The 26,525-nt window shown below is 43.2% G+C and overlaps 2 protein-coding genes across 2 annotated transcripts; one reads left to right on the plus strand and one right to left on the minus strand.

Annotated features, from left to right (window-relative positions):
- Positions 1–819: 819 nt before the first annotated feature.
- On the minus strand, positions 820–7,945 carry LOC137913699 (mannose-P-dolichol utilization defect 1 protein-like). Its single transcript, XM_068757333.1, has 7 exons — positions 7,837–7,945; positions 7,212–7,277; positions 6,728–6,860; positions 6,557–6,642; positions 5,820–5,938; positions 2,925–3,035; positions 820–1,875 (listed from the first exon to the last, which is right to left on the minus strand). Exons 1-7 carry the CDS (start codon positions 7,943–7,945, stop codon positions 1,747–1,749), a joined length of 753 nt encoding a protein of 250 aa, XP_068613434.1. The 3' UTR covers positions 820–1,746.
- A 3,303-nt stretch (positions 7,946–11,248) lies between these two features.
- LOC137913680 (peroxisomal acyl-coenzyme A oxidase 3-like) lies at positions 11,249–25,598 on the plus strand. Its single transcript, XM_068757315.1, has 18 exons — positions 11,249–11,368; positions 11,975–12,072; positions 12,161–12,296; positions 12,847–12,921; positions 13,889–13,978; positions 14,398–14,541; positions 15,754–15,842; positions 17,904–18,000; positions 18,082–18,264; positions 18,380–18,502; positions 18,582–18,702; positions 19,412–19,534; positions 19,637–19,750; positions 20,615–20,730; positions 21,455–21,629; positions 22,523–22,590; positions 23,751–23,837; positions 25,370–25,598. The coding sequence occupies exons 1-18, from the start codon at positions 11,249–11,251 to the stop codon at positions 25,487–25,489; spliced, it is 2,079 nt and encodes a 692-aa protein (XP_068613416.1). The 3' UTR covers positions 25,490–25,598.
- Positions 25,599–26,525: the final 927 nt, after the last annotated feature.

A 26,525-nucleotide genomic window follows, 5' to 3' on the forward strand; every position in this document is an offset into this window, starting at 1 on the left:
TTGTTACAATAGTAAAGTATATTACGTATAATATAAACCACGGGATACAGTTATAGACGTTATTTTTATAATGGATTCAATGGCATGTCCTTCAACGTTATAACCGAGGTGGGTCGTCTCCATGTTGGATCCCGACTCCAAAGCGTAGCGGCGGACGGGAGCTACCTGAGTGGCCCTATCGGAGGCCCACCGCCTCCAACTTTCACACAAATCAGCACATTTCAACTCACGGAAAACCAAATACAATCCGCACGATGCCGGAAGCAACACCGAGAACCATGAACAGCAGCAGCCTCTAATGGAATGTTTGTGAACCTTAAGACGTGAAATATGCACACGTGTTTTTTGTTTATAGCAAATAAATATAGTATTTTGCTACCTACGTAAACCCTGGTTATGTTACTGTTAATGACAGTAAACAGTTCTATTTGACCACATTTGAATGTATTGTTTACATCTTTTAGCAGAGTGCAGCCACTTTGTTTAGTTTTGAAAAATACGTCAATTTTTGAAATGCCTTGAATTGAATAAATTTACTGAATTGCTTTATTCATTTCTATAAAATAACTACATTGTTTTCTTTTATTAATAAAGTCGAAAAGAAGGCGGGAATGAGTGTAGAGTACGTAAACCTAAAACACCGAAACCAACTGAATCACGATGCATCGTGGTAAGCGTTTAAAATCCAATCGTATTGGCGGCTTTAGCAGACGTATCTTGAATGAATCAGATCGTGACAAGTGTGTCAAGATACCATTCGAATCGGACAGAGACTAGAGATTCCCATCCCGAGACTGAAGACAAATTCACATTTAACGGAATGCTTTTATCATCATTTTCATCACAGTACAAGTACAGCTCAACAATTAACAAGATCAATGATCCTCCACAGAGGGGGGAACCCCATCGCTCCATCTTCACTTCGGGGACTCTTCCTCTCCGTAAGCCCTTTTTACACCCAATCCTGTTCATTTTGTTGTTCCAGTGCATCGTTTATAGTGGTCTCAACAAAGTAGTTCAAAGGAAATGATACAACAGAAACTTCCTTCCCGCCCATTTTTTCAAACAAGAGATGCTCTCCATATTTATCTATGTGCTTATAGCCCTTTGAGTGGCAGTGAACATCTGAGTATTTATACATTGATATGTATTGTTACAGCAGCGCGTGCATATATGACAAAACCTCTATTGTTTACTTTGAATTGAGTGTTGTGAATCTCAATATAGGACAGGAGTCACGACGTCACTAACCTGTTGCCACTAGAATGCCATTTTACAACAGGTGTTCTTTTAGCGTCGCTGCAATCAAATGCAAAATACCACATCATTTTCAACACTTTGGGTTGATGCGAGCATCAGAACTGGACCGAGGAGTAAAGGGACGTGGGCAATATGATCTGCAGAAAGTTGATTTGCAAATAGACGAAATTTTAATGGTAATCAGAAAATTAGCAGGCGAGTGGGAAAAAAAATGAAATAGAAAGTACAGACTGTCCACACTAAGGATGGCTGAATCAAAAAGAATTTCAGTCAAAATCAGATGCTCTGCTCATAATTCTCAAGGCCAGTAGGATGGCTTGGAAAGTCTTTTCAGTATGTTACATTCACATTTGTAATTTAAACCCAAAAGAAGATTCAATATTTCACATTTTCCAGTATCTCCGTGGTTCCATTTGTTTTTGAATATTTACCAAGTTAGGGAAGAAAAGAAGTTTTGCTCTATGATGAGTTGGGACTTTCCTTTGCCTACTCTCTCTTCTTCTTATTCTTGTGTTCTGGAGAACAATTCCAGTAGTAAAGAACCTGCAGCAAAAGGATGCCGTTAGAGGCAGAGGATATGACATAGGTGAGGGCCATCAGTGTGTCTCCAGTTTCCTGTAACAGAACAAGATACAGAGCGTCAAAACCTGTACCGATGAGAGTTGTGATATTTCCACAAACTAGTAGCTATAGCAAATAGTTCAGTCTCTATCAGTGTCTGTGCGTTGGGTCGAATGCTGGATTTCAGTGGTTGGACCAGAAAGGTGCTTTCTCGTACAAATCTAGTTCATTTAATCAACATGGCATAAATATATCAAACATGAAACATATCTTAAAAGTAGAAAACATCACGTTTTCACATCACTAATCTGTTTATTATAAATCATAACGAAGCTTATTTGGACGCTGCTCGATCCTAAAAATGTTGAGATAGCTGTTGCCGACGAATGAAGAGAGACTCGATACCAGATACGAGTTTAACCGCGAGTTAATCCAGAAAGTGGATGCTTTACTGCTGTAAGGAAGAAAAACGTTACCAGGTTTATTGACATTTGGGAGACCTGTATTTTCTTTTAACATTTCTTGTGAGTGTGTGTATACACTCAGAATAAATGTATATACATATATATATATATAAACTGTAAAATGTGCTTGTGGTTATGTCGTTCCATGCATGCCTTTCCTGCCAGCATCTCACTCCCTGCTGTGATGTGCTGCACTCTCCCAGGGGCTTCTTTGCACATCCTGCACCTGGGGGGGGGGGGGGGGGGTGTCATCCTGCCCGACGGGGTCAACCCCGGCCTTTATTGATCCTGTGTTTAGGGCCTGTTCTTGTGCTGCCATGATTAGCGCCTCCTTTCAATCCCGCCTTGTATGTTTTCCCCATGTCGGCTACCGCTTCAATTTGTGGGCGGTACACGTCATGCAGGGGCGTGTCCTTCCACGATAGCCCCTCTGGCTCCGGCTCAATCGCTGCCATACTGCAGCCGTTTCACGTCACACCCAGAATGCTTTGCGACTTAACATTAACGGATTTTATATCTTACAAGAAATAATGATATATTTTTGTCTATGTATTTACGTAGGAGAGGAAAATCCTTGTGTTTTTGCACCGATTTGTCAAAACAGCCAGGGGTCGCTTTAAATCTTAAACACACACTGACCTGAATGGAGGTGAAGATGCGAGCGAGGGACCCAGCAAACAGGAGGAACACAGAAATAGCAGACAGCTGGCCAGTGTGCCCATTTTGGTAGTTGGAGCGTGCTTGAATCAACTAAGACAGACAGACAGACGTTCAGCTTCTGTGTGAACGAGAAGCTCGTCTTGATTTACAAGCATTTTCCAAATGTAATCTTTGAATGTACAGTTGGAATCAGTATTTTCGCTTTGTCCATAACCGGACAGGAGCAACGGGCGAGAGGCGGGGTACACCCTGGACAAGTCACCAGCTTGTCGCAGACAATCATTCACACAAACACTCACACCTATGGACAATTTAGTGTCACCAATGGGCCTGATTTTGCATCTCAACGTCCCGACGCTCAATCCTAAACTCTCCCGTTCCTTCTCTCGCTTTCGATGCACCAGTCTTCCTCCTCTTCTTCGTCTATGTCGCTGTGAGGCAAGAGCAATTTTAAATAAACAAGAAAAACTTTAGTACGCGTCTGTGCATTTATTTCAATTCAATTCAAATGATTTTTATTTCTGCAGCGCCAGATCGTAACAGAAACGTTTCTCTCGGGGTGCACGGATTGCAATTTTCTGGTTGATCACCAATCTTTAAAAAGCCTGATCTGCCCAATAGAATATTTTTGGGCATTTTTTTTCTTTTTGCTCTACAAGAAATAAAACCTAAAACTCAACGGGTAATAACAAGAATTAAAGCTGCGAGCAGCCTTGAGAGGTTCCTCGAACCCGGCGTACGTTGGGGTACGCGCTTATTCGCAATCCACGAATGTCAGAAACACGCGTACGTCCTCTAGACGTGACCCTGATGAAGCGTGTCAAGTTTGGGACCGATCGGACAATGTATGCTCCTGTTCCTGTAGGTGGCGCTGAGACTATCACCGTCAATGGCATTTACTCGAGTTCAGGTCTGGACTCTCATCCAGCGTGTGAAATTTGGAGACGGTCGGACCGTGCAAAGTGAAGCTCCAACAGCCACGCACGTCACGGCACAACATCAAAGTTCGCAAGGCCGCCACGGCAACAGCGATTGGCGAAAACACAAAAGCTTCGCAATTTAGCGTCGTCAATGAGTCGAGAGGCCGTCGCCCGACTTTGAGATCGATATCTCGAAACCTCTGGGAGGAGTATCGCAAAGTTCGAGACCTATAAAATGGTAAAATGGCACATTCAAACGTGGCCTGTGACCTCATCGTTCGATCGATCAAAAATCCCTTCGCAATTTAACGTCGCGGGTACTTGGCGATCACGTCATCCGAATTCGACGCGAATCCGATAAAGCGTCTGGGAGGAGTTTGTCAAAGTATGCCAAAAAAACGTACATAATCCAATATGGCCGACATCCGGGTGGGCGGGGCTACAGAAAGCCAATTACAAATACGTCTGGAATGACGATTTGGATGTTACCACCAAATTTCGTGACTATCGGACAAACTACGTTCAAACTACGGCCGCCAGTGCGTTAGGGGGCGCTCTGGAGCCCCAGAAACACGCTGAGAGCAATCGCTTTACGAGCCGGTCGAGTTGGCCGATGTCCGTCTCCCGACCGATTTTCAAGAGTTTTCGCGTATGTTGAGGGGGTCAAAGCTACGCTACAAGGGAAAAAAATTCAAGGGGGCGCCAAAGAGCCAATATGCGACGTAACGTTAAAATTCCACAATCAAATCCTCGGAAGTACCGGTGCGAACCCGCGAGCAAAGTTTCGTGGGGTTTCGTCGATCCTAAAGTCCTCAAAAACGCGTTCGTACATTTCAAATTTTCGCACGCCATCCAAGATGGCTGACTTCGTGTTTGCGTATAAAATCACAAAAATATTTACTAGCCCCGGGACCCCCAGAGGTACGACGAACTCGGATTTCACGAAGATCCGAGTACCTTTTCGGAGAAAAGCCGACTTCAGGTGGCGCTATGGAGCCCCCAATCCATATACAATTCCAATCAAATTCCAGATTTAGAAACTAGACACCAGATGCGACACTCCTATATGGTTTCGACACCTCTAAGTGCCCGGGAAGTGCCTCAAAAAGCCATTTAAAAAGAATAATAAAAATAAAAATAATAATTTCTCAAAAAACAATAGGTTCCTTGAACCTTCGTTCTCGGAACCTAATTAACACGGCACAGGTAATTGTTCTCACAGACCCCGCCCTGTCCACGCCCCCATTTACATACGCAAATCATATGTAAATGACCCCCGCAGCTGAGATTCCCACGGCCGTGAGAATGTACGTGCGGCAGGTTTTTGTACGTACACACGGTTGGTACATGAGGCCCCCCGTAATGGAGCTTATCCCTGCTCGCTATGGGCCAGAGGGGGGGGTGCACACCGAACTGCCGGCGCATCGCGGGGTCACACAGGGACAGAAAACCATTCACGCACACACTCACACCTATGGACAATTTGGAGGAGCCAATTCACCGAACGCATGTTTTTGGAGGTAAGAGGAACCTAAAGAACCCAGAGAAAACCTAAGCGGACACGTGGAGAACATTAAAATTCCACATAGATAAGATTTGAAGCAAGACATTGTTGCTGTGAGGCGACAGCGCTAACCACTCCGCCACCGTGCCCAAGAACAGTTAAAAATGATTTTAAGAATCACCTGGCATACCGACACAATATGAATATGTATATATATATATATATATATACACACACATACATATATGTGTGTGTGTACCATGGGATAAATATTTATACGTATGAAAAAAACACAAAAAAAAACAATAGTTTACCACTTGTTTGTACCACCAAAGAGAAAAGTGTACAAAAGGCCAAGCATCATCCTAATCTCGTTGTGTATCCACTGCGCAGTGACAATAAAGGCTTTCTATCATGTTATTATTATATCTGAATTCAGTCTCTGCTTACCCTGCCAATAGTTACAGCCGGCATGATGAAGAGCTGCATGCAAGTAACAACTGACATGGGAGTGACCGGAGACAGCAGGAGGGCCAGCAGGCCGAAATGCACAACCAGGAACACGAGACCTGGGAGAAGAGGATCAAATAACGGTGCAGAGATCAGGGAAAATGGAGCTTAGTCTATCAATAACATCTATTTATAACAACAGCATATGCTATAGTTACAAGAAGCTGATGGAAAACTTACTTTATCAATCAGCAAATAGCGACTACATGTACATCCAGTAAGTACCGGTAAGTTACCCAAAGGATGGAACGCAAGTGTCGCACAGCTCGACCTCACAGGATCTAAACTATCACTCAATCATGAGTACCAAACTAAATACACGGTGTAAATATAAATTAATCCAGGGCTTTATGGGACAGATGAAAACTTCTGCAGGTTAATGAAATCTACTTAAAGCAGCGGAAGACTGTAATTCAGTTTACTATGAAACCTTTAGTCGCACCTCATTCTCCAGAGATGCTATTTTCAGAAACAAAATAAACACAAAGAGGATGCTGTGGCCCTGGCTGTGAGTACGGCTAACACAATCCCCCAAATGATTCAAGTACCACGATCACTAATACAAAAAAAAACGTGTTTAAATTGGGACAACTACACGGTGCAGCACGTTTTGCATGGGGGGGGGGCACAATGGTCATTAAACACACTGAATGAGTGGAACGACTCTTCAATCTTACCTGCGATGGATCTCCCTCTGTAATGTTGAACGAGGAATCCAATAACGACCGTCTGCAGCATGAGAAACAGAGTCTCGCCCCACGCGCTGAAGTCAGATTAAACAAACGAAATCATCAGACGGCGACGGAGAAAGGTGAACGACTCCAGAGCCGGTTTGAACGGAGGCCGACCTGAACGGGAACTCGTTGGCGATACTATAAGCCACCGTTCCCGTGATGGCGAACAGTTCCAGCAACACCGTGTTGAAGCTCAGCCCCTCAGCGCTCTGCGCTCCAACCAGCTTTAAGATCTGAGGCAGCTTTACTGAGGACAAGGACCGATAGTACACATAACTATACACAAATGCAAAGATTGTTTTAATAAAGAAGAAGAAGAAGAATGTCCACGAGTCCACTCTAAATAAAATCCTCTAAAATGTAGACGAGTACAGAAGCGTGTTCTACGGGTTGTATGAATTACAGGATTGCTAAATATATGCAGGTGCAATTTCTCCCCAAGACTATCGAGACAACATGTGTTTGGACATATTCACGAGAGACAGAAAATCGTCCCTCAGTCCCGACTATCTAAAACTCCAATAACTAATAAAGTTGATTGGAATTCATCTACAATTCAGTCTCCCAAAAATCAGACGATTGTGGTGAAATGCTTTACCCAGCACTGATCCCAGGATGATGAACATCCCTAAGACTTTGCTGAGAACAATCTTCAGACATGGCACTGGAAAAAATATATAGAAAAAAACATTTGATTAACTGTCACAGATAACGCCAAAGTATAGAAACACACACTAAATCATCAATCAGTAAAATCATTTCAATTCAGGGAGGATCCGAAAACACACGCGTGTAGAGGCAAGCGATCAATAAATGATTTGATACGTGGCATGAAAGTGAAAGAAAGTGATAATTATATTTCCCTTCTTTTTTGTTAAATTATATATATATACATAAATAAATATAAGACAATAATTCAAAAACCTTTATTGCTGCAGGTTTGACACTTAAATGTAAAGAGAAGCCCGCTAAACATCACAACAGCCCATCATGGTTAAAATACAGTGTGTACATTTACTACAATATACTGTATGTATTAAGTAGGGCAACAACAATGGATCACTGATCACAACCACGTAAATGTATTGATTCCTGTTCATTTCCTCCCCGCTGAAATTAATCAACCAAACTTTCAGGAAACTATTTTTATCGACCAGAGAACTCCATTCATAATGGAAACAAATAAAATAAATCTCCTTCCGCTTTCCTACAGAGAAACTTACGGTGCAGGAAGTTCAAAGCAAGGAAGAACTCATCGTAGCACGACTCAGGCATGAAATACGTCAATAGAAACCCTCTGACAAGATCGGTCATCGTCCCTCGATCCGCCATTGCAGAATTGAGGTATGACGCTTCCGGTTAACGTGCAACAGATAAAACAGCCCGACTAGTTCGCATAGCAAGAGAAAGGTTCCGCTGGTTAAATGAACTGCACGGGACCTCGCGTGGAATGTGAAGGAGGTCCGCTTCCTTTCAGGCGGCGCGTTAAAAACGGCAGACAAACCGTAATACGGTGGCCGTGAAGTGCAAAAGACAATTAAAAATCCCGAAACTCTTTTACATTTCAGAAAACAACCGGAGATTTGGGGCGTTCCCTTTCCATTAGACAAATTGTTAATGTCGTTTGCACCCACCAATTGAATATTTTTTTTCCGGTTTTGTTAATTTGTTTCCTGAAATTTAAATTATTTTAGTGTTTTATTAATTTGTTTCCTGAAATGTAAAAGTGTTTCGGAATTTTTAAATTTGTTTCCTGAAAAATAAAAGTGTTTTGGGATTTGTAAATATGTTTTAAACCTCACGGCCACCGTAGTACGGGGAAAGACATTCGATTTTTAACCCCCCCCCCCCCCCCCCCGGCTCCGTGTGTACGTCAGGTGTACGTGGCCTGGGACGCGTGCCAAAGTACGCATTTACCACGGCGGAAGAAGAAGTAGTTCTCTCCACTCGCGTATCGATTGGACACGATCCCAATAGTTTAGCTTGTTTCCACCGTGTTGGTGGTATACACGGTCCCGTACATCACCTGCAATGATGGAAGTATCTTTATGATTGATCTTTGAATCGATTTAGAGTGTAAAATCTGGTATCGGAGATATTGATTTCAGTATCAATCCGCACATGACTCTTGGACTTGGACACATATTTACGTAAATCATTCATGCACCGGACGTTATCCGAGGACATCCGCTGAAGAGGGGACACCGCGGAGCGAGGAAGGACACTTTATTTCCGGGGTAAGACACGACGCATCGATAGAAAGTCTTTAAAGACGTCAGCGCGTCTCAGGTCCGTCTTTGATCTAACTTCACACTCAACTACAAGCGCTTCCGCCGTACTTCCGCCGAGAAAAGAATGTGGCTTCTGACGGAATCGCTGTGACGTCATCGTTACGCTGCTTAGGTGAACCTCTGGACTCTGCTCCAGACTACAAAGGTTCACTTCGCTTTGAATGAAACAGGTGTTTATTTCAACTGGAGTTAGTTCTTATGGGGGAATAGGATAGTGGAATAAAAATAGAGCATATATTCTGAAACAGGTAACATGAAAATAACTGGATATAGTGTAAAGGGTGGTGGTCGACGTACTTAACTTAATTACTTGAGTAAACGTAATGGTACTACTTGTCAAATACTACTCAAATAAAAGTAAAAGTTGCTAAAAATTTACTTCAGTAAAAGTAAAGAAGTATTTGCTGTCGAAAATACTTAAGTACTGGAAGTAAATCGTTTTATTACCAACAGGTGTAATACAATCAGACTTGGCCCAACTCGAACCTTGTTTCCATCTTAAATGAACGCCTTAGTAACTCGTAAACTCGCTGGGGTCGTAACCTTTTTCCGCTCTCTCCATGTTCTCTCTTAACACACAAACTCGCGTGCGCACGCGCGGGACAGATTTCTTGATGGGCAGGGGAGTGTGCTGATTGGTTGCCATGAGAGGTGCACCGGGAGAGAATGGGGGGGGGTAACACTCCAAAGGGAAATACCTAGCAATGCGTTAAAACATTTACATTAACGAATGTAATAACGAACTAAACATAGCAATATGATCATTTCACACATTTCGGAACAACCTCTATATATCGAGCGTGTTCGATTTATCGCCCGGCTCTAGCTCCACACATAAAATCTGTTCTGCGAGCGCACACTAAGCCTCGTCCTTATCGGCCGCCTGGCTCGGTGCCTGTAGGAGTTTACAACGAGAGGGTAGCCGCCCTCCGCCTTCGGGTGGGGGGGGGGGGGGGGGGGTCCTGACTGTTGTTTGTGCCCACGGTCCAAACAGCATCTCAGAGTATCCACCCTTTTGGGAATCCTTGGAGGGGGTACTGGAGAGTGCTCCTTCTGGGTATTTTCTCCTTCCATTGGGGGACTTCATTGCTCACGTTGGGAGTGGCAGTGAGGCCTGGAGGGGCATCATTGGGAGGAATGCCCAGTATTTTTCTTTTGTATGTACAAATACTTACATATTTTTATACATGTTTGAAAATAAAATTCATTCATTCATTCATGTGGAACTCCTCGTCTCCAAAATACAGCATATAACCCAGTGGTTCTCAAATGGTGGGGCGCGGTGCGATGTCAGGGGGGGCGCCTGTGACCGCGGAGAAAATGTTTTTTTTGCCTTACGAGAGTAAAGTGTAATTGCACATCCACTCCAGTAGTTGGCAGTGGCGCCCTGATTGTCAGAGTGCACGTAGGGAGTATTAGCAGAAGAAGAGCGGTTGTAAACAATCCGGTGGGAGAAGAAGAAAGACCAGACTTCCTTATTTTCGGTTGCAGACTTAAAAAAATGGTAATAAAGTTATTATTTGTTGTAAGTTAATCTATATTTCTTTCTTTTTCATATTTCTTTGTATGTTAATAAGGATACAAGAGTTGTTGTTTTTTCGGGGGGGGGGGGCGCGAAATGTTTTTTTCTTCCTAGGGGGGGCGCGACAGAAAATAATTGAGAAGCACTGATATAACCTCATTTGTCCTGTGTCCTTCTCACGTCTCCAACGGTTGGACACGTTGTCCAGGTTGATGTCCTCGTCTCCTGCAGCTTTGACTTTATGCATCGGCTGCTCCAAACACTTCAGGACCATTTCTGGATGCTATTTTAATACGCTTCATTAAACTAAGTTCTCTTTCTCATTCTGCTCTGGATGCTTGAGATGCAGCACAAACAGCTGAGATGTTTCAGCTCCTAGATTTTAGTGCTGCAGAACCACGTCTGAGAAGGTGCTGGTTGACCCACGTTTAAGTTCTAGCCTCATTATGGACTTGAATTCAACACATTCGCGAGTAATGACCTCCAGAATGTGGGTTCTGAAGAACAGCCTCACGCTTTAATGACCTCCAGAATGTGGGTTCTGCAGAACAGCCTCACAGTAATGACCTCCAGAATGTGGGTTCTGCAGAACAGCCCCACACTTTAATGACCTCCAGAATGTGGGTTCTGCAGAACAGCCTCACACTTCTCTGCCAGTGCAGCAATGTCTGTTGCTCCATACTCAGAAGTGACGTCAGAGCTCAGTGCCTGGACGTCAAAAACAGACGACGACTCCTTCATCCTCTGGAAAACGTGCGTCGCTCGAAAAAGATAATTATGATGTTCTTTTTCTCAAGGAACCCTCAGTCTGAATGCAAGAAGATGGACCATAAGATGGCTGACCTTCCCACTGGTCCTCTGGATTTGTACAGAAAAAAGGCCTCTTTCAATTGGAAGGATATGCTGGTTTTCATAGAGGGAGAGGAATTGCATTCATTCAAGGTATTAAATATTCCTTTTTAAATATGAATAAATCTGTATCCTGGTTACTTATTTGTAGACAACTGCATGCCGCTTGTACCCGCAACCTTGTGTACACGGGTTGATTTGTTGTCTGAGAGAAGTGCAAGGATGGCTGCATCGCCTGAGTATTTGAGATATGATGTGGTGGATGAGATGCTGAGGCAGTCATTGAGGATGTACAGGAAGGGGCTCAGTACACATCCCTGTGGCACCCCAGTATTAATGGTACAGATGTGGTTGTACCCACCCTTACTGCTTGCAGTCTGTCGGTGAGGAAGTTGTGGATCAGGTGGATCAGATGGGGAGGCGTGTTGAGTTGGTGTAGTTTCCGGATTAGCAGGTGTTTCTGTCGGGTGTTGAAGGCGGAACTAAAGTCCACAAAGAGTATCCTGGCAAAGTTACCTGGGGAGTCCAGGTGCTGTAGGAGAAGGTGTAGCAGGCAATTGGGGGGGGGGGGGGGGGGGGGGGGTCCGGGTGTGGGGTGACAAATGGAAGGATGGTATTCACCAGCAATAAAGGAACCTCTTTGAATCCCTCTAGTTTTTCCCTCTACATATCCAGTGTATTGTTTCTTTCATCCTACAGCAACATGTGTTCAAGACACTCGAAAATGATGCACTGTTTGCACGTCATCCTGGTGAAGACATCCCTCTTGAGAAGATGAGAGAACTAACCTTCCTCAGGTACCGTTTTATCAACATAGAAGAAAGTTTCATTCATTGTTAATTCATCCTCACAGCAATTAATTTACCTTCTTATGAAAATCCACAGGGTGAAACAACTCCTCCGCTATTGCTTCTTGACAAATGAAGAGTCGATTTCCAACCCCTGGAAATCTGTGGTGCTCAATGATTGTCTGGGCATGTATGACTGGAGCGTTTCCGCAAAGTACTTTCTCAACAAAGGGGTGAGTGGTTGAAAGTACGAGATCCCCACCTGTTTGTGTGTGTGTGTGTGTTTCTGTCATACTAAACTGTGTCAGATCTTAAATCTAAATTCAACGCGGACAAAACACAACTTGGGTTGACACAAAATATAAGTTTTAAACAATAATTTTAGTTAATGAGATAGAAGGTTTTACAGTACAATAATCCCCCCATATGAAAAGGGATGATCTGTCCATCACTATGACAAACAAAAATGTGCTCAGAGATAATCCCTGGTGCAATCCCTCCTCTAAAGTAACACAAACAAAATCAAAATGTCGTATTTTGTGTTTACTCAAGTTTTTCTAATAAACTTTAAAAGATTCCGCACAGTTTAGGTTGAAATACTCACAAAAGAAGAGGCAATACATTTTGAGACCACTGTTTGATATGAATCTGCTTTCCTTTCTAATTGAACTGAGGCGGATTTTTCAGACATTATTCACTATTAGCGTGTTAGCATTGCTGTAGCCATCTTTACATTCACTGGTGCGTTCCTGTAAAAGATGCTGACATCATCTTCCCTTTCAGATGTTTGGTGCGACTGTGGCAAACACAGGATCAGAGAGACACAGAAAACATGTTTTGAACTGTGAAGACATGACGGTAAATCATCATAGCTCTATCCTGACTGTAACTTTACAGTGTATCAGTGGTTTTATTTGTGTCCGAGACATTTGATTTTGAACCGATACCGAGTACCGATCCGATACTTCTATCGTACATAAAAAAAATGTTTAAAGAGGAGTGAAGAAACGGATCCAGGATGTCCCTTATTTTTTACTCTATTCGTCTTATTTCAACATTTAACTCTTAAACAGAGCACTTCTGTGGCGTAGCTCGAACATTCAAGTAATAAATAAAATATTTTTTTTCACTTTGGACTTGGACTAGTTACAACAGGAAATGTCAAATACTGTGACTTTTCCTGTTTTGTTGGAAAGACATCTTCCAGCCTTTCTGCCTCGCTCAGGGTTTATTCCGATGAGGCACCTGAGAAACGCGTGTTTTTCCAGATATTGTGATATCGATTCCACGAGCATGTCATTGAAAACAAAACAGGTTTAGAACGCTAGCACTGACTGACGTTATGTATGTTGTCACAGTCGAGCACAAATGCAGACAAGTTCGGAAAAAATAAAATAAAATGAACGGCACTTCAATCGCAAAGGTTTTTGTCATCGACTTCAAATACTTCCACACCGCAGACATATTCGCGTGACTAGCTTCAAGCTGCTTCTGCGTTTTTCCCCGGTTGACAGCATTCAACCAATAGTGTCACAGGAAGTGATGTCATGCCGAGAGGGCTCACTCTGTTCCAACGCGTAACTTCAGATCTGAAATAACTATCCATATATATCCGAGTCCCGATCCGGAGGTAACGCCTGATTCCGATCGACTCTGCAAGCACGCGATTGGGCCCAATCGTGGGAGGAAGTGAGGGGGCGCACATAGAGATCAATTACAGACATTTGCAATCGACATATTTGCAGTCATCTGCACAGGACTACATTTAGGGGCAGTACAGTCATCTCCATGAACTCACAATGTCAAACTGTTTATCTGTTTATAGACCTTTGGTTGCTTTGCATTGACTGAGCTGAGCCACGGCAGCAACACTAGAGCCATGAGGACCACAGCAACGTATGACCCCACCACCCAGGTCAGCGCACAAAAATGAGTTTGTATGAAATGCACAATGACAATGAGTCTTGGGTTCTGTTCAAAGTTTCTGCCTGTTAATGGAAAGTTTTTCCTTCCATCAGTCGCCAAAGTGCTTGTTCTTGTGGAGGCGTTCTGTCTTTCCCTGCTACACCTGTGTTAGATAACGTTCTGTTATGACCTGATTCTATATAAATAAACATGAATTTAGTTAAAGGTTGTGTCTTTTTTCCTCTCCAAGTTTTATTTTTAATTTTATATATTTGTATTATTATTCCTGCTCATAAAATGCACCTAATTTAAATGACTATGCAAATATTTCTCAATCATTCGAGCTCACTTTGCTAGCAGTGTTTTGGTTTTCAAACTTTCATTTGATCAATCAAAAAACTGAGCGAATCACCAACTTCTCCTTCCTAGGAGTTTGTGATCGACTCCCCGGACTTTGAGGCTGCTAAGTTCTGGGTGGGGAACCTGGGTAAGACTGCAACACATGCTGTGGTGTTCGCTCAGCTCTACACACCGGACCAGGTGTGTCATGGCCTGCACTCCTTCATCGTCCCGGTAAGTCTCCTCACCGAAGTTAAACTGTCCGTGAAAGAAATGAGTTCATTTCTTACGTCAAATTTAATGATTCAAAAGTTAAATGGAAAATGACGTCTATGAATGATACATTTCTTTTCCTTTAACTTTAAGACAAAGTTAATGCTCTATCTTTAAATATTAAATCACTACTTTGAAGGATACATTATGCATGAGGTAAGAGCAGGGTTATTATAGTTAACGAAAACTAACGAAAAAACGAAAACTAGAATTGAAAAAACATTTTCGTTAACTGAACTAAATAAAAACTAAAATTAAAAGAGAAAACTAAAACTAACTAAAACGGTATTGTCCGTTCACAAAACTAACTAAAACTAATAAAAATTAAAGACACTAATCCCTTCGTTTTCGTCTTTATCGATTTTGAAATTGATTTATTTTGCTCGAGGAGTTTTACGTGAGCCAGCGGCTCCATCCGGCTGTTCCCGTCACTGCTCGTTGAGACTCGGGTTGGTGACGTCACTAGCGATGGAAGCCGGCAGGAAACGCCGAGCGCTCCAGCCCCATGTGGGATGTGTTTATTACGACGGAGAGAAACAAGAAAGCTAACTGCGAGATTGTAGCACGTTAGCAGCTATGCTGCGGACTGTTACGGTTGGTTGTTTAAAATAACTGAATAAATTATTTTATGTTATCTTTTGTTGAGTTGTATTATTTTATTATTTTTTAATCCTGCGTCTGACAAATAACACAAAGTATGAAAAACTAAAACTAATAAAAACTAAATTAAACGAATAAAAACAAAACTAAAACTAATAAAAACTAACAAATCCACTCTAAAAACTAACTAAAACTAACTGAATTAGAGAAAACAAATTCAAAACTAACTAAAACTAAACTATAATTAAAAATCCAAAACTATTATAACCCTGGGTAAGAGTTAATATAATTATCCGTGAGTAAAATTGAAGGCCCCCCAAAACAAAAAACACTCTAAAACCGTTTCTTTTTCAATCATCTCCATTTCGCCTGAAACAGTCGAGAAGGAGGGGTTTAGTTTGCCATTGTCCCGCTGGACGTCGCTCATCGTTTGATAAGCGTTCTCCAAACTTGCCTTTTAAATCTCTAATCTCATCATGTAACACGCCGACCGGGTATTAAAGGCAAGCAACGAATGAAAAGATCAGAAGACAGTTTGCACATTGATTAAATGTTGCAACCATTACGTTGCAGGTGAGAGATCCCAAGAACTTACTGGCTCTACCTGGAGTGCTTGTTGGAGACATGGGCAAGAAGCTGGGCCAGAATGGACTGGATAATGGGTATTTTACATCAAAGGAACATTTTAACATTTTCTTTGCCCCTTTAAGTAATGTTAACTCACTCGGTACCAGCCGATGCCGTACCTTCAGTACCGGTGGTTTTCGCTCATTTTGCCGTAAATTTCAAGACGCACAGAATATTATATACTATAACTATGCAGAGACCGAATGAAAGATCAAAGTCTCATCTTTCATCAGGAAAAAAAGGCATGTTCCTGCTGTTTTACGTTCTAGAGTTAATGGAAGAGAGACAGATTTCAGCACAATCAGCAGTTTCCAACAGAAAACTAGCTTTTTGTTTAGAGAAACATTTCTAGCTGATCGATGACTTTATCTCTAATATTTATTGCTGTAGTGACAGTTGTTTACTTCTAGATAACAATAAAAACAACACTGAAAAAGAGCTTTTGATGCTGTGGTAACACATTTATTTAACAATAAATCAGCTGTGCAAGGGCTGCTCCTCGGTGATCCAGACGGGAACCGCTCGTCTGACAAATCCCAGTCAGGCTCACTATATCCGTCCAAACCCGAACCTGAATACGAACCCAAAACCATCAGATTTTGGTGACACACGCCGGGATTGACACCGACACCCGGGTTGAACGGCAGCTGTCGCTCTGCTTCGGTAGCACTAAACTCTTCAGCTCTGTGATTTTACATACCGGTAATCGTTTTGAATAACAGACACAGTTGCTTTCTTCTTCGTACCGTGACTCAAACTCTACCGTTTTAGCTGCTTATAGTTATCAGACCGCTCCTGCGCCGCCATTATCACTCCTGTGTGGAAATAAATCACTCAAACAAGGTACTGGACATCACTTTTATTGTTTACTGAGAACTCACACATCTCACATCGTTCAACATTTCTTTTTGGTCGATGAGGAGGTTCGTGATTATTTCGAAGTTGTATTTACTTCACTGACATTTTGTGAGTTGGTTCATACAGGGCCTTTCTGGACAGTTTTATTATATTTATACAAAAGAGACTTTAATAAACAACAACAACACTACTTCCTGTTCAGCAGTATTTACACCAGTGCCACATTTTAAATGTGCTCGCACTCCCTTCGGAGCCTCCCACTGTCACCCGATGGAGGAAGCTCATTTCAGCAGCTTGAACCTTGTTCTTTCGGTCACTACCCAAAGCCCGTGACCACAGGTGAGGGTCAGAAGGGGAGCGATTTCTTCCAGACGTGTTTCAGGAGGGGATTACAGACCGACCCAAACTACAAAGGATTGGCTGGATGGTTTATTTAGCTGTTTTGGGGTTGATAAAGACCCAAAATCACCAGAATAGTGTAGAAACATTGTAAAAGTGAGTTTTTCATAATGTCCCCTTTAAGAGTCAGTGGTGTGTCAGACTGACTTAGGAAAGCACATGGTCAAAAGGTAAAGCCTTTATCCCTATTTCCATTGCATAGTTCCAGCTCGTCTCTCGACTCTTTGCTTGTTTTGGGGAACTGCTCCATTGCTTTTCCAATAAACCGGGCAGGTAATGAAAGGTAACGTGAAACTTTACAGACTGCTGAGTGGACATTGCCCGGCATACACAGAACATCCGGCGCAGTAGAAATCCACAGCTGCTGCACTCAAACAGCAAAACAACCACAACTTTTCTTTATTGAAACTTCTATATTGACGAGGCGTTGACGTCCTGTCTTCTTAAACAGCTGATGGATCACAAGAGATAGAGTCATGTTAAAGACTAGGCCACACTGCTTTATAGGAAAAGTCATATCGGGAACATATTCAACGATCACTTGAAGTGGGCATGCTCCTTTATTATAACGTGCACAAAACTGGGCACGCATGATTTTAGCTATTTAAAAAAATAAAATATCACACTTTGTGTTGTAACAAACTCCTTCCATGGGTGTTACTAGATTGACTTCATTTTTGGTGAGCCCATTCCCGATAAACTATAAAGATGAAAAGGAAATTCACATTCGGTCAGTTTATATTCGCCAACAAAACAACTGAATGTTTTTACGAGCAGTAAAATATAAAGTAATGAAGGTCACTTTTCTGACCTGGCTCTCATGATTGTTTTTTTTTCAGGTTTGCTTTGTTTCATAATGTGAGAATTCCTCTGGAAAATCTGCTGAACAGGACTGGAGATGTTACTCCTGATGGCTGCTATGTTACCCCATTCAAGGTTAGTGGTAACTGCTCAATTCTCTTTTGTGTACTGATCTATGTACCAGAGAGCACACGCTTTCTCTCCTGTGTGCTCTAGGATCCCAACAAGCGTTTCGGGGTTTCTCTAGGAGCCCTGTCGGGCGGCAGGCTGTCAATCACCAGGATGGCTGTGGTCAACCTGAGCCTGGCCCTGACTATTGCCATCCGCTTCTCGGCCACAAGAAGACAGTTTGGACCTAAATACATGGAAGAGATTCCTGTTTTGGAGTACCAGTTACAGGTACAGCTCGTGCACCTTATCAAATCTGCGCATGTCTAAAGCATAGCTCTTAATTTTCAGTCTGGCTAATGAATGTTTACACAAATTTATCAAGTGTTTTATATGTTGTTTCAAGCAATGGCGTCTGATCCCGTACCTGGCAGCAGCATATGCCCTGGGAAACTTCTCCAAATCCATCTTCTTCAACTTTGTCGAATTCCAGATGGGACTTCTGATGAAGGACAAGAGTGACAGACAAGTCTGTAAAATATGAGGTGCACGTGTGTCTGTATCGAGCATGAATCATAACTGTTGTATATCTGTTTTGTGTTTCCTAGGCTGAGTTGGGCAGAGAGATCCATGCCATTAGCTGCTCCAGTAAAGCACTGGGCTCCTGGACCGCACAGAGGGGGATTCAGGAGTGTAGGGAGGCCTGTGGCGGACATGGATATTTGGCTAGTCAGTCACAAACATATGAATAAACACCACACACACACACACACACAGATTCCTGACTGTAAACTAACTAGCCTAAATTGTTGTATTTTCTAGCATGCTTGTCATGAGACTTATAATGCAGGGTTGGTCTCACATTAATCCTCTTATTACACGACATTTCTCTCAAGTGTAGCTTCTCATCTTATCATGTGCTGTAGTCACAGATAGGCCTTTGTGGCTGTTACTCAGACACAGATCCAGAAGACATTTCATGATTTTTGGTGAGTGAAATGAATGCATAAAGCCTCCAATGGGAAAATCCAATCCGGATGAAGTTCGGTGGAAAGATAGACGCCCCCACCCTACATAACTCCATAAACATTCGTCAATAATTAGCCAAGATATTAAGGAACAGATTTTTAACCTCCATTGACTGCAATGTTAACTATAATTTCAGAGTGATCAAGAATCCAGGATCTCTTCTGGATCATCACCAAAATAAACATTTCCTGAAAATTTCATCAAGATCCGTCAATGGCCTTTTGCGTTATCTTGCTAACAAACAATGTGATTACATAACCGTTGCCTCAGCGGAGGTAATTGTACAGCGCATTAACAATGGGCATATGCCGCATACATGTATGTATACTGTACATGTGATACGTAATAGTGGTATTATTGTACATAATGTGCACACATAAAACACGGTACCAACATGTTTTCTCTCCAGTGAACCGACTCGGTGAGCTGCGGAACAACAACGATCCAAACTGCACTTATGAGGGAGACAACAATGTCCTGCTGCAGCAGACCAGCAACTATCTGGTCAGCTGGCTCCATGCTAAGCAGCAAGGTCAGCTCTCCATGCACAAAGACAATTTAATGTCCTAACTGCTGAGGGGAACATCATCTTGTTCTATGAGAAGGGATGTTTTCATCGCTATGTGCTTTTTAGGTGCCATTCGGATTCAGTCTCCTCTTCACACCGTAGACTTCCTAAATGATTTCCAGAACATCTTGGAAAGCAGGTTTCGAGCAACAACAACGGACGAGTGTATGGACCCAGCAGGTATTCTAGAATTTTGGCTTGATACGATAGGGATATCTGAAAAATCCAACATTGGTCCTGCTTTCATCTCCATTCAGTTTATTGAATATTCTTGTGTGTGAAGCGGTCGTGTTTAGAATTTGTGGTTCGTTTGGAGCAACGTCCGTATATGAAGCATTGCAGTGGCAGACTGCGTTGGCTGTGCTGATGCTGAGCTTCAGGTGTTCATTTGACACCGTGTGTAGCACAACAGTGTACTGTTTAGTGACACAAATGTGGTGCAGTAAATGTACACTTTGGGTTACACTGTGACACAAAGGAGAACTAGAAAACGACAATCAGAGATTGCAGACCCCGCCTCCAATAGACTATTGGATCTTGTGAGACAGTAAACAGGGCTTCTTGATCAGAGGGGCCAAACCTGCTCTAGCTTGCTGCTCCGGAACGTACTACAAGACTCCTTCTGGACTCTTTTTCCCATCATGCCATTTGTTTCCCTCCCTCTTAAAGTGACAGTTTACAGCACAGGCACAATTCCAGATGTAAAAATAATTCTAGAATCTGGATCCAGATCCGGATCAACGCCATTCTCAGAGAGGACCGAGCCACGGACAGAACCTTGCTTGTGTAAAAATCTTGAGTCGATTGGGTTACTAGTTTTTGAGTTATGCGCTCGGACAGACAGACAAACAGACAGACAGACAAACAGACAAACGCACCCAATTGCAATACCCTCGCCTCCCCCTCGGCGAGGGTAATAAGGTCTGGAAGCTCAGCGACAGTGACCCATGACGACTGATTACATTCCTGTCAGACACTTTGTGGTCCAACCTTGCGTTACAGTGCGTTTGTAGAAGTCATTATTTAAATGTCATCCTAAATCAGTGCCAGTGGCGGCCTACAAGTGGCTGGTATGTTTCCTGCTGGTGGAGTGCCAGAAGAGGCTGGAACAGCGGAAGGCCTCTGGGGAGGATGAGTTTGAGGCTCGTAACAACAGCCAGGTAAGAAGAAGAAGAAGAAGAAGAAGTGACAATAAGACACTGCTCTGTGCTTTACCTTTACGGAGGCTTATTGCATTCACTGAATCTTTTCCTGAAATAATGAGATAAATGTATGAGAAATATATATTTTTAATGTTATTAGAGGTATTTTTCCTGTTTTTAGAGGTCATGTTTTTCCATGGTTTTTAGATGTAAAAGTGGGGACATATCACCAGTGTTTACATAAAGAATACAAGTCTATGAAGCAACACGTCCCCTGTGAAATAGTCATTGAGCATCACCAGTTTCTTTTTAACTTCACCTTTCTCTAAGGCTTTGTTCCTATTCTAAGGAGGGTTATTAAAACACTTTGTTTCTGAAGCTCATGGGAATCTCATTACTATAATCTACTGGCATCTTTTAGGTTTATACAATCTCTTCACATCAGGTGTAAGACCTTTTCAAATACCACAAAACATTTAGTTTAAGGGAAGAAGACCGTTCGGCCGGGTAACCAGCAAGTTGGTCCGCAAGTCCATCCCACTGTGAGATAACTTCGCCGACATAATGGCATTTAAAAATCTAAGACCAACTGTCCCAAATCATTCTTTGTTTTTTTCTGAATTAATGTAGACATTGTTTTATTAAACATTACTTGTCACCCATGATCTGCTCTAATCGGATCTGAACAGTGGTAGTGTTGTCTCACTGCTCTTGTGTGTGTCGTATATGTGTGCTTGTTCAGGTATATTTCTGCCGTTCCCTGGCCATGGCCTACATTGAATCCAACTGCCTCCAGAGGTTTCAAGAGCTAGTTTGTGATCAGGACACGCCAGCTGGTCTCAGACCTGTACTCAGCAAGCTGTGTACTTTGTATGGAATGTGGAGCCTCAGCAGCCACATGGCCAACCTGTACCAGGGTATGTACAACAATATATACGATACCCCGACCTGCATGACTGCGTCACATTCCATAAACATCAGCCAATAATAAACCGAACTATCGAGGAGCAAATTTTGAAGCTCCATTTACTGCAATAGTTTAAAGTGATCCATAATCAACTAGAAAACGACAATCAGAGACTGCAGACCCCGCCTCCAATAGACTATTGGATCTTGTGAGACAGTAAACAGGGCTTCCGGATCAGAGGGGCCAAACCTGCTCTAGCTTGCTGCTCCGGAACGTACTACAAGACTCCTTCTGGACTCTTTTTCCCATCATGCCATTCGTGTCCCTCCCTCTTAAAGTGGCAGTTTACAGCACAGGCACAATTCCAGATGTAAAAATCATTCTAGAATCTGGATCCAGATCCGGATCAACGCCATTCTCGTGGAGGACCGAGCCATGGACAGAACCTTGCTTGTGTAAATATTTCAAGTCGATTGGGTTACTAGTTTTTGAGTTATGCGCTCGGACAGACAAACAGACAGACAAACAAACAAACGGACACAATTGCAATACCCTCGCCTCCTCTTCGGCGAAGGTAAAGATCACTTTTGGATCAGCAACAAAATTTGGTAAAATTTCAAACATTTCCTGAAAATGTCATCAAGATCTCTCCGTGACTGTTTGAGCTATCTTCCTAACAGAAGGACAAACAAACCAACACTGGTGATTACATAACCCCGGTCTCGGGAGGGGTATTAAATGAATAAATGAATTGAGCTGCGGCGGCGTTTCTGATCAGAACCTCTATCCTGGATGACAAGGAGCAGCTCTGAGGCTGGAGAGTGCATTTATAGAACGGTGACGGCTTGAGAGGAAATGCAAGATGTGATGTAATATTATTTAACACGCTTTGTTACTGTTCAGGTAATTACTTCAGCGGTGCAAAGCCTGCCGAGTTGATCCAGACGACCATCCTCACACTCTGCTCCCAGGTAGGGACAATGTCCATGTCCCTCTGCGTGCCCCTGTTCATACTATTGTGGAATAGAAGGCCTTGGAAACATTGGATTAAGATTCAGTACTCTTCATATAGAAAAGAGAGGAATGAAGGTGAGCAGGAGTAAGACAGAGTACATGTGTGTACATGAGAAGGTCCCAGGGGGGACAGTGAAGCTACAAGGAATAGACGTAAAGAAGGGAGAGGACTTCAGGTACCTCGGGTCAACAGAGCAGAGTGATGGAGAGAATGTGGAAAGGAGGTGAAGAATGGTGTGCAGGCAGGCTGGAACGGGGGGAGGAAAGTATCAGGTGTGCTCTGTGATAGGACGAAGGGACAGGTCTACAAGACAGTGGCGTGGACAGCCATGATGGACGGCTTAGAGACGGTGGTGAGGACAGCCTGATGGACGGCTTAGAGACAGTGGCTCTGAGGAAAAGACAGGAGGCGGAGCTAGAAGAGGAGGAGATAAAGATGCTGAGGTTCTCCTTGGGAGTGACCAGGTTGGACAGGATTAGAAATTAGACAATATGAGGGACAGTGAAGGTTAGACGTTTTGGAGACAAGGTCAGAGAAACCAGACTTTGATGGTTTGGACATGTCCAGAGGAGAGACAGGGACTATATCGGTAGAAGGATACTGAGGATGGAGCTGCCAGGGAACCGGACTAGAGGACGACCCAGGAGAAGAGACATGGACGTAGTGAGGGAGGACATGAGAGTGGCTGGTGTTGGGGAGGACGATGCAAAGGACAGGGTGAGGTGGAGGACGTTTATTTGCTCTGGAGACCCCTGACAGGAAAAGTTTAACATTCAGAAGTCGACCCTTCATATATTAGAGCCAGACTTTCCTGGTCATGCTGCTGTGTGACTAACAGTAGGCCGATCCATTTCTCCAAAACTGTGGCCAGATTCTCAGGACTTTGATCCGAGCCAGAGTCCAGCCACACTTATGTCTCAACACTGAAGGCATAAAGACGTCCAAAAGTGGTCCACATGTCCTTCAAACTGAAAATGTAGTCGGCTGCTCAGACGCTGTATTCTTGAGGCGTCTTCTCTCTCTTAAGATGGGTGATGAGTTTGTGTCTCGTAGTTGCTGCTGCCTCAGAGCTTATTCTAATTCTAAATCTTCTTATTCCCTTTCTCTCTCTTGCAGTTGAAGGATGATGCAGTCGCCTTAGTGGATGTTCTCGCACCTCCCGATTTCATTCTCAATTCGCCGATTGGCAATGCTGATGGACAGGTAAAAAAAGAATATGAAGGCGTTGCGCCTGCTAACCGCAACTACGTTGTTTTAAGACGTTGAAACAGGATTGAGGAAACCTCTCGAAGTATTCTTTCCAGCGTCCGACAATATCCCGAGTCGAGGTCAGTTGCTCCGCTTTCCGCTTCCGAGGCAGCGGACAATTTGCCAGAATTTCTTCAAGGCCGACCAATAGTCTTCCTCCATGGCCTCATCATGGAGGAAGACTATTCTCTTCTTTAAATCTTTTTTGTTGGGTTTGAAGTACATATATATGTGCACATACAGTACATGTACAGCCTCTTTTTTCACATTTTCAGCTCCCCCTGCATCACTTTCAGCTCTTCCCTATTGCCATCCCTGAATGCCCTCTCCGTTGTTACCCAGGGTTTGTTGTTTGGGTGACACTTCACAGTCCTTGTTGGGACATTGGAGTCCACACAGACGTTGTTACACTCTGTGAGTCCGTCGATGTCGTCTCCATGTGACTCACTAGGTGCGTTTACACGGACAACATTTCTTTATTCCGATCAGAGTTCAGAGTAAAATTGTGATCCGATGCGCCGTGTTCATGGACCCTAAAAATCCGATCCGATTAGGATTTGCGTGTTCATGCATCACACTTTTGATCGGAACAGAATATTCTGACATGCGCAGTTTCACCAAAAGTACCGGAAATGGTAGAAGAAGAAGCGTAGCGTAGCAACTTCCGCTGTGAACAAATCATCGCTCCGCGCTTTCCTGCCTGAAACGTCAGCGTTATTTCGCTCGTTTTCCCCGTTTTGCGCTTTTAGTTTCCTCCTTTAATGTCTCCGGCAACATGTTTGTCTCAGATATTGACCAGTTCTGTCTTCCGCCCGCCGTGCTTTTCGCTCGCTCTGCTTCAACTAGCTTCCGGCAATAGCAGCAGCGCGTGTAGCTGACGTCACAGACATGCGCAGTAAGGACGACTTGTACCGATACATCGGAATAAGTGTTTTCATGCGCCCTGACCGGGTCACAAATCGGTATCAACCACCCCTCTCGATCGGGATAGAATTGTGACCGGATCAGGCTGGATTGGGTTAGACTATTCCGGTTAAGGTGTGTCCATGAAGCATTTTTATTCCGATCAGGATTTTAACCGGGTTAAATGTGTCCATGTAAACGCCCCTACAGAGTACATCCCATTCCATGGACTCAAAACAGGGTTCCAGGTGGACCAGGCTGTGGTCAGAACTTCCCAGGGGGGGGGGGGGGGGGTGAAGAGCTGTATGCATCCTTAATGTCAGCATACAGCTTGTCTAAAGTCTTCCCCTCCCAGGTTGGACGGTCCACATACTGGGTGAAGGCTGTCGGGGTTTTGTCCATGTTGACATGTTTGACATCCCCAGAGATGGTGATGAGGGTGTTGGGTTGAGACGCCTGGAGCTCTGCCACTGCTCCGTGGGTGACAGTGTGGGTTGGCCATCAGGTGTAATGGTTTGTTTGATATATGAGCTTATTGTCAATGTTCTTTGACTAATCCTGGTTTTGTTCTTCCTCTTCTGCAGCTTTACAGGAATCTGTGGTCTGTGATTATGCAGGGCAGCCAGGTGCTTGAGCGGCCATCCTGGTGGAAGGAGTTCTGCTCAGACAAGCCCGTGGTTGGATCCCTACGTCCAAAACTCTAGGACCGTGACACAAGCTGGACATGTGCCTGTCGTATCCAGAATACCGATGTAAACTGTGTGTTTTCCGACTCACAAACTGTATAACTTCAAATGGAATATCCATATGTACAATGGCTTCGCAAAAGTATTCAGAACTTTTCCACATTTTGTCACAACCACAAACATAACTATATTTTATTAGACTGTTATGTAAATGAGCAACACAAAGTGACGAACAATTCTGAACTAGAAAGAAGACTGTCCTATATTTGGCTCAGTCCCTCTTCCCTTCAACCTGGACCTGATCTGTCCTGTCCCTGCTGAAGTGAAAGACTCCGAGAGCATGACGCTGCCACCTTGATGTTTGACAGTAGGCGAGGTGTGTTCAGAATGTTGGCGTTCATCCACACATATTGTTTTGCATTTAGGCCAAGAAGTTATAACTTCACCTCCTTGACACACCCCTAAAACTTTATTCTTGAATGGTCAGGTGTGTTCCTTGGCCGAAAGTACAGTGGTAATCCAGCCTGGAAGTTACGAAAGCATGGACTACCTTTTCTGCATCTTTTTGGGTGCAATTGTTTGCATGGAGAGAAAGGGGGACTGAATACTTTTGCCCACTACACTTTTCAGTTTTTATTTGTAAAAATAAATGTGTTTCAATTTAAAATCATGCACACTTTTCTTTATACTTCACAATTGTGCGTGGCTTTGTGTTGGTCTTTCACAGAAAATTCCAATAACATATATATATATTTGGTTGTGGTTGTAACGTGACAAAATGTGAAAAGGTTCAGAGGGTATAAATACTTCTGCAAGCCACTGCACATGTTGTTCTTGCTGTATCTCTGCATTTCAGCACAAGATGTTGAGAAGTGTCCAAAATGGTATCAAGTCCTGTCTACATCCTCGCTGTAGTTTTATACGGTTTGAGAGACAGCCATTGATCTTTATCCTTGCTGTTGGTGAGGAGTAGAGTGTTCCTATAAACAAATCACAAAATAAAAATCTTTTCATAACTTGAAATAAGAAGTCCCATCCCATTGAATCGAAAGCC

Source organism: Brachionichthys hirsutus, unplaced genomic scaffold (assembly GCF_040956055.1).
Source record: "Brachionichthys hirsutus isolate HB-005 unplaced genomic scaffold, CSIRO-AGI_Bhir_v1 contig_747, whole genome shotgun sequence".
Lineage (NCBI taxonomy): Eukaryota > Metazoa > Chordata > Actinopteri > Lophiiformes > Brachionichthyidae > Brachionichthys > Brachionichthys hirsutus.

Excerpts from the sequence above, each read along its gene's own strand:
- LOC137913699 (XM_068757333.1), bottom strand. The coding sequence starts at position 7,945 with ATGGCGGATCGAGGGACGATGACCGATCTTGTCAGAGGGTTTCTATTG. Across the intron at positions 7,278-7,836 it reads TGCTTTGAACTTCCTGCACC|TGCCATGTCTGAAGATTGTT; the intron begins GTAAGTTTCTCT and ends TATTTTTTCCAG. Across the intron at positions 1,876-2,924 it reads GCATCTTCACCTCCATTCAG|GAAACTGGAGACACACTGAT; the intron begins GTCAGTGTGTGT and ends GTTCTGTTACAG.
- LOC137913680 (XM_068757315.1), top strand. The coding sequence starts at position 11,249 with ATGGACCATAAGATGGCTGACCTTCCCACTGGTCCTCTGGATTTGTAC. Across the intron at positions 12,073-12,160 it reads AGAGAACTAACCTTCCTCAG|GGTGAAACAACTCCTCCGCT; the intron begins GTACCGTTTTAT and ends GAAAATCCACAG. Across the intron at positions 12,297-12,846 it reads AGTACTTTCTCAACAAAGGG|ATGTTTGGTGCGACTGTGGC; the intron begins GTGAGTGGTTGA and ends CTTCCCTTTCAG.